Here is an 11,578-nt window from a genome sequence, read left to right as displayed (position 1 = left end):
ATTCACTTTAGTATTTCAATTATGCCTGCTTAAATTCTAATTTCGCGTCCCGCCGAGGTGGCTTTCTTTTCTCAATACGGTTAATTTAGTAGCTTTTAGCTTGATTAGAGTCGCAATATTATAGTTGGAAAATCACATATCTTAAAAAGCTACAATTATACAAACAAGTAGCGCAAAACTTTTTAATTTGGCCACCATTCAACTAAGAAATATAACTAGTCATATTCTTGGGTTACACATATTCCACATGAGGGGTTTCAGCACTTGAAAATTTACTCTGTTTTTGAGCAAACTAAAAAAACATTCACAAGATGATAGTGTTTCAACATCTAGTTAACTGTTGCAATTTTGTAGAATTGCTTAGAAGTCCATAAAAGGTAACCAATAAGATAAAAGTGTAACAGAAGCAGGTAAACCTGTTCAACATTTTGGTTATAAGATCACAATCTCACAGCATCACACAAGAACAATGACACCAACCATGCATGACAAAGGCCTAAAGCGCATCTGCGATAATTAAATGAGCTCTTACTCCAAACTCTGCCAAAACTTCAGACATTATAGATTGTCCATTATCAATTGTCCTTCGGCACCTTACAGAAGGACTGAAAGTAAAATTGTACCAATGTCCATACTAGCAACCTTAGTTTGATCAATAAATGGTGAAACAAACAGGGCTCATCTGTCAGCCAGTTAGGATGCTGGGTTGGCATTGTGCCATCCTGTGGTGCATGGCGAGATGCTCATGAACTCATCAAATTCTTTGACATGAATATCACAGCATTTCCACTGCAAATTCAAAGGACAACCAGAAAACATGAGTTTTTCCGATAATTCTTTGAACATTACCTACTAAATACAAGTAGGGAGATATTGTACAAACATAGCGAAATATCACAAAAGCAATGCTTAGCACCCTTGAAAGAAACTAAACAAGATGAGTGTTTCTTTATCAACTTACTCCTCTCATCCGGTCATGGAAGATAGCGGGGCCAGGATGGTAACTGCAAGCAGTGTCATGATTTTCCTTTTCTGTAAAGGTCTTACCACAGCCCTTGTTTTTACAAATTTGGGGCTCATTTATATCAACTTTCTCCTTCACCGGAGCAGGATGGCATTGCTGTACATCTCTATTGCTCTCAGAAGGTACAGATGTTACTGTATTTGATGCTTTTGGAATTGCTTCTCTAGGTTGTGAACCTTAAAAAGCAATAGCAAGAACACTGATCAGAGTCTGGGCTAAAAGTAAAAAAGAGTCCCTATATTGGGAGTAGAGCAAAAAGCAGCTTGAGAATGAAAACACTTTTTCCTCATTAACAGCAACAGGTACTAGGTAAACTAGAATTTTCCTAGTCTTCCAAAGTAATGCGCTAGATGAAGTAAGAAGATGGAAGACTACCGTGATCAGAACAAAAGAATCCCTGGCGGCATCTAGGACAAGCATCCTTCGGTGATACATTGGCCATAGAAGTCGGTGTGGAAATTGCTCTATTCCGGTTAGCAGCTGGCTTTGCTATCACTGGTTTTTCTGTTGTGTGTTTTCCTGTCTTACAACTGCATAAAATGAACTTTGATTTTACAGACAGACACAGAAGAAATTATGTGTTTTAGCTCGATACTCAGCAATCTAAGGATAGGTTCCAAGTCAAACAAATCAAGCAAATTATGACTGTGTTTCATAATTCTTCCTACACTAGAGATAAGAAGATGAGGAGGAGGAGGATTGATAAAAGAAGTATGTTGTTCACTTATTACCTACCCCCCCCCCCCACACACACACAAAAAAAAGGTATGTTCTTTTCTCATTGTTTGGAAGAATATGAAGGGGATAAAAGAAACCAATAATCTGTGACATGGACGGAAATGAGTTTCTTTTTTATCATTAACAAGTATAGTGGAGGCAATGAAAATTAGGAAATGGAAAGGGTTTGCATACAATTAATAAACGGCCCCGCATATACCTCCTCAAACTGTTCAAAGTGATAATGCCGGGCAAAAGCTCCCTGCACATTACACTATAATAACAACCCCCCCCCCTTCTCCGTTGCGAAAAACAACAAAGAGATGTGCAAGGTTATATTTGAAAATTAATGAGTAATCTTAGAGTAGAAGTGTCTGAAATGTTTCCAGGGCTATCATAAAGAACAATTAAGTCCAGTAATTAAACTATTCAAAGGAAGATAATGAGACATATGGATGGAAAATAAAGAACCAATGCCTGGGTCAAAGCTTGGGTCAAAGCTTAACTAATTGAACCAATGCCTGGGTCAAAGCTTTATAATTTACCAGTTTCAACAGATCCTAACAAACAAAAAGGTTACCACTATTTGGCATGAAAGTCTGAAGTAAAATAAGGAAAAGCATAAGGTACTCACCCAGGAATTTCGAGAAATAAACTGAAATCATGACTGCTTTTCTTGCAACAACTCCACTTCTTCATTCCATCATGAAATAAAGGCTGCAAATATGAACTTAGATGATTAGCTTGATGTTTTAGAAGCTACGGAATGCGCAAAGCAAGATAAGAAATCAGAAAATTGATTTCACTTACACCCTGATGCCAAAGGATCCAGCAAGTGCATTCACGTCCAATGCGGTCCGTGCAAAAGAAGAACAAGATTATCAACAGATGTTTAGAAGGTAATGCATAATTCACAAGCGCTAATGTTCAACTCCACGCCCACGGAAATGCAAAACTAATATAATACTTGAGATAACATTTAGGTTATCTGTAGGTTCCTGCTATAGTCTCTACATTCCAAATGATAATCATATTCCTGCATGTATTTGCAGTAATTTCACCAGACATACCATTGACTATCTTTTTTTATCTGTAAGCAAAACGACATTCTGCTGATTCTTGATAATATAAACATGGGTTTCTTAGGGTGACAAGGTTCGTTTGGATATTAACTAACTGTTACATTCTATAGCTATGTATGTGCAATAGGATTTTACATGTACACGCAATTGTGCACCTACATGCTACGCAGGGCTCACAACGACATAACAAAAGAGCTAGAACTTGAGCTATTAGTAAGCACTCCTCAGTTTTTACCTAGTGACCTTTCTTTATCCAGAGTTAAATCTGTTTCAAGAATAAAAAATCAGCAAATTTCTTACAGAAAATTCCACACTAAGATGCTGCAAATGTTTCTTTCCTGGTTTCTGCTAGTTTAAAGAAGCTCCAGTCCCTTTGCACATTACAACAGATTCAAAGAAAAAGAAACCGATTTCGATCTCCAAAAGGTAGAACTAGGTAAATTTTACCATGCATTAAGTAGATTTAACTAGTTTTTTCACTTCCCTTAACCTAATTGGATATTGATGCTATAAATAGGTTTTTTTTTATATGGGCAAAAGTGGAAGATCTATATTATTGCATGAAGTGTTGTTTATCCCCTCATACAGTTAGTTAACTACACTAAAAAGGATAGTATAGTTGAACACTCATTATAGTTCTCAAATAAAAACTTCCTAAACTAACTCAAAGTACAAGACCACACCAATCAGATTGATGTACTTGCTAATGATAGGATCACTTCAAAAAAACATTATAGAACAATTCAATACTAGAGACTTCAATTATCAAGTGAATTATAATGAATTAAAGAGATTAAAACTGAAGTAAATACATAAATTAAATGTAAAATAGAAAGGAATTGAATCAGAGAGATTAAATAAAGGGAGGGGACAGACGGATTCGTGATAAGTGCAGGAGTTTTCAGGGTTATCATCTTCTGTGAAGGTGGCGTTGCAACCGATCCTCTGGCATCGAAGTCTCTCCATTGCGCTTCTGCTGATTCTCTAGAAACTACTGTTAATATGTTACTGCTAAAGAGGGATCTCGAAATGGTATTAGTCTTCCCCAAAGTCTTTCTTTTTCCTTTTTGCCCCCAAATTTATTTTTGGGAAGCTGGGCTTCCCAACGCTACCTTACATATTGGCCCACTTCGCTTATTTTCCGTTTTTAAGGAATGATAAAACTTTATTCTCTATATTTACGTTAAATTAAATAATTTTATACTCTATTTTTTAATTTATATGACATACTTTTCTTTTTTAGTATGTCTAAATAAATTACTTTATATATTTAAAAATAATTTAATTTTAAAAATTTCTTTTACCTTAATGAAACAATTTACAGGCAAATAAATATTTGGCTGAAATAATATAATAAAAGAAGAAGAGTATTGCAGAGAAAAGTAGAGAAAAAATTCTTATTGATTTGGAATGAATTACAATAGAATAGAACCCCTCTATTTATAAGAAAAAGGTTACTTAGCCATAAAGTAACAAATTCTAAAAGCTCTCTAAAAGATAGACATTCACTATAAATGAATATTATTTATAACATTCCGCTTGACGGTCTATTCAACAGATAATATGTCTCATTAAAACCTTAACTAAAATAAAACCCAGTTAAAAAAATTCTAGTGAAGGAAAAAGGGTACACATATCTAACAATACACCTTTTGGTTGAATCGTTAAAAATATTGCAAGTAAAATTCAGTGAGACAATATCTTGTAAGGGAAAAAGAGTATAATGCATATTAACATCCCATGTTGAGACAATCAATTTACATTTTTTAGCTATTGATTAGTTATTTTCCTTAATTAACTATAAATCTGTTGTTTAAGTGTCAAGTTGTAAGAACAAATGTATATAAATAAAAAAAATACATAAGTTGTCCGTTAAACTTGTCCAAAAAAAATATTTAAACACTTTAATTTTACGACGACCTCTAACTCTTATTCTTATTCGAATTGGAATTAATGAAAGTGGCTCCCCTGATTCCCATCCATCCAGGGTTGAGATCCCTTCCAGTATTCTTTAGTCTAGTTTTTCTCAATGGACTTGTAGGATACTGCCACGTCTGTTGCAAAGTTGTAAAGGCCAAGATCTTCCTCATATGCTAAAACTCATTTTATATTTTTTTCAATAGCAAACAACTATTTTTTAACTTCTGTTGCAAACTTCCGATCACCCATGATTTTAACTGGTCTCAAGATTTCATTTTTAAAGATTACTAGTTGGGATTGAATACTTCTCTTAATTCTACAACGATTCTAGTATTTTCTATTTGTTGAAATTGCTTTGATATAGAACAAAATTTCACAATCTCAACAAATTCACATTTCTAAGAGGATACACGAACAAAAACAAAAATCACAAAAAAATTCAAAAGAAAATATTTAATTTTACTCGTAAAGAAAACAACAAAGATGAGGAGAAGAAAGAGCATATGATTTCCAGTCTAAATGAATTGAAGAACGAAAGGAAAGGGAAAAGAAGAATGGAAGTTAGAACTATGGATTCATGTATTTATTGCCGTCGAAGTTCACCATAATGGTCCAAAAACAAGGTTACAACAACAGCAACGACGACCCAGTAAAATCTCACAAAGTGGGATCTGAGGAGGGTAGTATGTACACAGACCTTACCCCTATCCCGATGGGGCAGAGATGTTGTTTCCGATAGACGCTCGGTTCAGGAAGACAGAAAGAAAACAAGAAGAGACAATGTCACACCTCCTTTTTACCTACCCCAAAAAGGGTATAAGGGAGTTTTTTTAATTAAAGGACAATCGAAACGGGATTATTTTTATTTAAAGATTCAGAGTCGCCACTTGGGAGATTTATGGTGTCCCAAGTCACCGGTTCAAATCCCGAATCGAGGAAAGATTGACTCTGTATTACAGTCCGCGAACCAGAAATCTGGGTAAGGAATTCTGTTAACCCGGGAGAAGGTGTTAGGCATTCCCGAGTTCCGTGATTCTAGAACGGTCGCTCAATTGCTATATTCGGCTTAATTATCTGATTTTAAAAACATTTTAAACCTATGTGCAAATTTTAACTTTTAACCGCTTTTATTCACTTTTAGGAATATTGCAACGCTGTCAAAATACGTCTTGAACCACGTCACATAAATGCACCCGCGGTCTTCGACATATTTCGACATTGTTGAGATTTGAATTTGGGCCGCATAAATGCGCACCCGAGTTTAGGAAGGTAATATTATTAAAACAACGCGCCTAAAGCAACTACGAGTTTTTAACTTTGCGAGGGTCATGTGAATTTGCTAAATGGCACGCCTCGAGTTCTAAGTATTTTAAAAGAAAGGATTAAATGAGGGCCGCGCATTTGAGTTTATTTGGCACGGCGTACCTCGATTCTATTTTAAAAGGATATTCAAACTAAAGCTCGGAGGGCCATAGACTATGTCTTATCTAGTATAGCTCGCCTCCCAATTATTTAAAGGAATTCGATTCTTTACTACTAAATGTAACCAAAGGTTTTATTCAGGTTAATGAGAAACTTACACGATGGAGAATTAATTATTAGAAAAGGAGGTACAAGTCTCATTAGGAAGGGCCTGTCCTATTTTGGGCCCAATAGTGAGCCCCAAGCTCCTGAAAATATGTTGTGCTGGGGAGAGGCTCGGTATCGAGTCTCCAAAGCACAAATGAGTGCCTGAAGTGCCACAAATTCAGAAAGCCATCGCTGAGACCAATACATAACATAATTCGAGTTCGAGTCTTTGACAACGCACGCCCTTTGGAGCATCAGGGACTAACCAAACGAAACCTTTTTTAAACCATTCTTATTGACTATACCTTCGGATGCTAATTAAAGAAAATATGAAAAAACTTACAACTACGGAGAACCATGAAAGCTAAGAAATTATGCACCTTCCCTAACTGCCCCACATTTGAACATGCTAATCAACTTTCTACTATTTCAGTTTTTACACACACCTATTTTACTCCACGATGTGCGTATTAATCATAATCCACTCATATTCAACGTACACATATCAATAAGTTTCCCTCTATAACAATTTCTCTTGTTTTGAATCCTCATTCTAAATGATTTTAACACACAAAATGAAACCAGCGAAGTAACAGGGATGTTTAACTTAACACATCTTAATTCCAACAATGCTCAAAAAGAAAACTCTCAGAAATTATGCATTCACCAAATTTCTGTCAGTAGCATATCATCAATAGTCCCAAGGTTTAACTACAACATACAAATTTAGCTAATCGTACTAAGAGTGGCTAAAATACAATGAATTAATTGATCCAGTATATAAACACCACGAAGAAAACTGAAACTAAACAAAACAGATTCAGCTGCCATGTTCCAAAACTTTCACTTTCATCTTCATTATGACACATACATCTAGTAGAATTTCAAGAGAATGTACCTGACAACAGCAAAGAGAATAAGAAGAAGGAGGAATCAACAGCAGTAGACCAGTGTTAGTTGCAACGTTAGCCCAGAAATAATCAAAAGGGGAACCAGCTTTGAGGCAGGTTAAAATCAACAGAAATCCCAAACAATGTTCAGCAACCAAAAGACAACCAAAATCGAACCAAAAGCTCTTGAAAATCAACCAAAATCAAAACATTTTCATGCTCAGACGAACCAACAACTTTCAGTACTCAGAAATCAAAGTAAATTGAGAGAGTTTCAATGGAATAGTGGCTATTTGAACCACTCAGCCTTCTATTGTTATCCAGAAATTGAAGGAATAAAAAATACTCAAAGTCTATGAAACAGTAATTTTTTGCAGTTTTTGCATTTTTCTGGATTTTCAGCTCTTGATCTCTGCCTTGCAAGGCAAGAATGAAATGCCTTTATAGGCAAGCAAATAGGGCAAACCTGAGAGTTTAGTTTTGCACTTCTAGTCCCCCCTTAATTTTATTTTTCCCAATTAATCCCTCATTTTCTGACTTGATACCCAAGCTAAAGTATAAAATTCCATAGAAGACCCATACTAGAAGCTTCTAAATCAGTTACCCAAGAGATTTCCTAGCTAGATTACCTATACTACCCTTTGGGGACCCTGAAATTACCCCTCAACCTCAGTTGGATCATGGGTTAACCGGCCCAATGGTTACATAAACATGGGCCCAAAAAATCCATTCGAGCACTGGGAATGGATTCTGAAATGATTCAAAGCCCAAATGTCATGATGACCCCAACCCAAATCAAATTAAGGCGAATGGCAAAGAAACAAATGAACAATTTTCTCACAATTTAAAACCCGAGCTAAAATACTAACTAACGCGAAATTGAACTAAATTAAACCCTCGGTCTAGTTAGATTAAAATAAATGATTAACTAACGAGGACAAAGACAGAATTCATCAAGCAAGACCAAACGACATCAAGGGTAAAACCTAGAAAAGATCAAACTATATAAAAAACCAGGTTTTATCTTGGCCAAAATTTTGCTCGTCTTTCAATTGAATTATTTGGAGAAAAGAAGAATAGAAGAAGAATAATAGGAGAACGAACCAAAGAAAAGAAAGAAACTCACCGACTCTGCTTGCACTCATGACTGCCTCTCCGATTAGAGCCACAATATAATACCAATCGCCTGTTCTTTATCAAGAACAGGCGACTAATGTTATTTTGTAGAAAAATCGGCATCCTGACACTTGAATACTGGAGCCGGTAACCATGCAAGCCATAGAATCCAGGATTGGAACACTTTGAACTTTTGGGGCTCTGAACCCTATCCCTAAATTCAAGATTCGATGGAGCCGGGAAGGATTCAAAGGGTATGGGATAAGGATTTGGAGAGAGGAGGTCATGGGGGCTTCAGGGTGTTAATTTGGGGTTGTTTGGTAGTGGTGCCGCCACCTTAAGGCGGTGGAAATGGAGGCGGTGTCATTAGGGTTTGCAGGTTAGAGTCTCTGTGAAAGAGACGATGAGGGGGTAGGGGGTGCGTTTGGACACTTTTATATGTGGGAGACCCGACTTCCCAACTGTTAGATGAGGAAGACCTCGACGGTCCTGATCTCCCTTAAACGAAACGAGGTCATTTGGATGGTGAGAGGAGAAGGTGGACCGAGTCAGGGTGGTTTTGGGCCGGGTATTGGGGCAATTTGGAGGGGTTTCAGGGGTGCAGGGCTTAGAGATGATTCAATTAATTTGGTCCAAGTTCTTTTTCTTCATTTCCATTAGTTCTTTTTAGTGCCTTTTCCTTTTCTTTCTCTTTTTCTTTTTATTTTTTCTCAAATTAAACAAAATCTAAAATAATTCCTAGGACCTAATTAACCTAAAAATAATAATTAAACCTAATGATAATTATCACAATTAATAAATTAAAGAAGAACTAACTCAAAAATCAAAAATTAAAATTAAAAGGTGCAAAATGACTACTTTTGTGATTTTCTCTTTTTATAAAATAACCTAATTACTCAATTAATCCTAAAATGCTAAATTAAATCCTAAAAGCAAATGCACATATATTTTTGTATTTTTTATTAATTAAAATGCCTAGACAAAAATGCAAACAATTAACAGAAAATGTCACAAAAATCCACAAAATTGCAAACACAGAAAGAAATTATTTTGTTTTGAATTTTTGGGAGTAATTCATATAGGGCAAAAATCACGTGCTCACAGCCGCTCCTCTTTGCTCGGAAACACGCAGAGTTTTTGGGCAAAGATAAAGTGAGCGGATACGAGCGATTTTTGCCCGTTTGAATACTCCGTGGGAAGCATTTTTGAAAGATTTGACCGCACCCAGCTTCCGAGGTTGCCTACATATCCTTGGCTAAAAAGGAATCAGGTTAGTGTAGTTCAGGAATGTTTGGTAGCTGGGACTACCATAAAGCTGTGATTTCACTGTTGCTGTTGCTGCTGCTACTGCTTACTGAACCCCCTTATTACACCGTGTCAAAATAAAAAGAAGCTAGACTAGACTATGATCTATGAGTTACAAGAGATCCTATCTATATCTTCAAACTTGCTCTTGTGGTTCTTGTTGCCTTATTGACTCGTATTCTCCCGGTGAGATCCCTTTGTTGCCGCCTTGAATTGTAATCTGAGATGTTTTCCCTTTCTCCAGGTGGATGCCTGACTGCCAACTACACTTGAAATGTTTTCCCTTTCTCCAAGTGGACGCCTGACTGCTGAACTTGAATGTATTCCCTGATCTCCAGGCGGGCTCTTGATTGTTGCACTTGATATGTATTCCCATGCTCTCCAGGCGGGCTCCTGATTGCTGAACTTGAAATGTATTCCCATGTTCTCCAGGCGGGCTCCTGATTGCTGAACTTGAATGTATTCCCATGCTTTCCAGGTGGGCTCCTAATTGCTAAACTTGAAATGTATTCTCATGCTTTCCAAGCGGGCTCCTGATTGCTAAACTTGAATGTATTCCCATGCTCTCCAGGCGGGCTCCTGGTTGCTAAACCTGAAATGTATTCCCATGCCCTCCAGGCGGGCTCCTGATTGCTGAACTTGAAATGTTTTCCCATGCTCTCCAGGTGGGTTCCTGACTGCTAAACTTGAATGTATTCCCTGCTCTCCAGGCGGGCTCCTGACTGCTAACTTGAAATGTATTCCCTGCTCTCCAGGCGGGCTCCTGACTTCAACAAAATAGACAAAACAAAGAAAATTTTCTACCCTAGTTTGGTATCTGAGCATATATGTAAGTATAAAATGAATCATATTACCAAATATCAATAAGAACTTGAAAGCTAAAACTTGAATTGTACTCCCTTGTTCTCCAGGCTGGCTCTTGACTGTTGACTTGAAATGTATTCCCTGCTCTCCAGGCGGGCTCATAACTGCTGACTTGAAATGTATTCCCTTGTTCTCCGGGCGGGCTCCTGACTGCTGACTTGAAATGTATTCCCTTGTTCTCCAGGCGGGCTCCTGACTTCAACAAAATAGACAAAAACAAAGAAAATTTTCTGCCCCAATTTGGTATCTGGGCACATATGTAAGTGTTAAACTGAATCATGTTACCAAACATTATCAAGAATTTGAAAGCTAGATCCCGTTATCCAAGAGGATTCTGACAACTCCTATTTAAATGACAATTTTAAAGCTAAATTATGTCTTCTGAAGGTATGTCTTATGCTAAGTCTTGTTATCCAAGCAAATTTTAAACTACATCCCATAATCCAGGAGCGTCCTGAAAACTCCTAATTGAATCCTATCTTAAACATGCAAACTTTGAAGCCAACTTATATTCCTTTGGGGTACATTTATGCTAGATTATGCTACTCATGATTGTTTTGAATTTTAAACTAGGTCCCATTTTCCAGGAGGGTCCTAAAAACTCCTAATTGAATCCTATCTAAAACATGCAAACTTTGCAACCAACTTACCTTCCTCTATGCTATTCATGATTGTTTTGAATTTTAAACTAGGTCCATTTTCCAGGAGGGTCCTGAAAACTCCTAATTGAATCCTATCTAAAACATGCAAACTTTGAAACAAACTTACCTTCCTCTATGCTATTCATGATTGTTTTGAATTTTAACTAAGCCACATTTTCCAGGAAGGTCCTGAGAGTTTACGGTCAAACCTGATTAGTGCTTGCTCTTCCCTTACAGAGAATTCCTCCGAAACAAACGAATTTTTCTACCCCTGTTTCAATCAAAGGAAAATCTTGTCAGTTTAAAATGGTGGTTAGTTGATGGCATTCTTGTTGAAGGTCTCTCCGCTGCCATGTTTTGTTTTGACCTGCTTTCCCTAACTGGCCCTGAACCGCTTGATTTTCTGTCTGACTTTCAAACCCCATGACCTTTGACAACCCGAGTGTTCTA

General features: G+C 36.9%; 1 protein-coding gene across 2 annotated transcripts; it reads right to left on the bottom strand.

Annotated features, from left to right (window-relative positions):
• Nucleotides 1–330: 330 nt before the first annotated feature.
• Nucleotides 331–3,877, bottom strand: LOC104211058 (cysteine and histidine-rich domain-containing protein RAR1). Of its 2 annotated transcripts, XM_009760057.2 has the most exons (6): nucleotides 3,700–3,877; nucleotides 2,552–2,554; nucleotides 2,376–2,458; nucleotides 1,400–1,554; nucleotides 962–1,200; nucleotides 331–789 (listed from the first exon to the last, which is right to left on the bottom strand). In XM_009760057.2, the coding sequence occupies exons 1-6, from the start codon at nucleotides 3,787–3,789 to the stop codon at nucleotides 694–696; spliced, it is 666 nt and encodes a 221-aa protein (XP_009758359.1). In that variant the 5' UTR covers nucleotides 3,790–3,877; the 3' UTR covers nucleotides 331–693. The 2 variants fall into 2 exon arrangements, with proteins under 2 accessions (XP_009758359.1, XP_070018829.1); XM_070162728.1 differs by lacking the exon at nucleotides 2,552–2,554 and having other exon boundaries at nucleotides 3,696–3,875.
• Between the last annotated feature and the right edge of the window lie 7,701 nt (nucleotides 3,878–11,578).

This window comes from Nicotiana sylvestris, chromosome 11 (assembly GCF_000393655.2).
Source record: "Nicotiana sylvestris chromosome 11, ASM39365v2, whole genome shotgun sequence".
Taxonomy (NCBI): Eukaryota; Viridiplantae; Streptophyta; class Magnoliopsida; order Solanales; family Solanaceae; genus Nicotiana; species Nicotiana sylvestris.
The sequence above is the reverse complement of the archived record's forward strand: the minus strand, read 5'-3'. Positions and strand labels throughout refer to the sequence as shown.

Bases quoted from the DNA above. Each gene is read 5' to 3' on its own strand.
- LOC104211058 (XM_009760057.2), bottom strand. From the start codon at position 3,789: ATGGAGAGACTTCGATGCCAGAGGATCGGTTGCAACGCCACCTTCACA. The intron at 1,555-2,375 runs GTGAGTACCTTA...CATTTTATGCAG, and splicing joins TTATTTCTCGAAATTCCTGG to TTGTAAGACAGGAAAACACA. The intron at 790-961 runs GTAAGTTGATAA...TTGAATTTGCAG, and splicing joins TCCATGACCGGATGAGAGGA to TGGAAATGCTGTGATATTCA.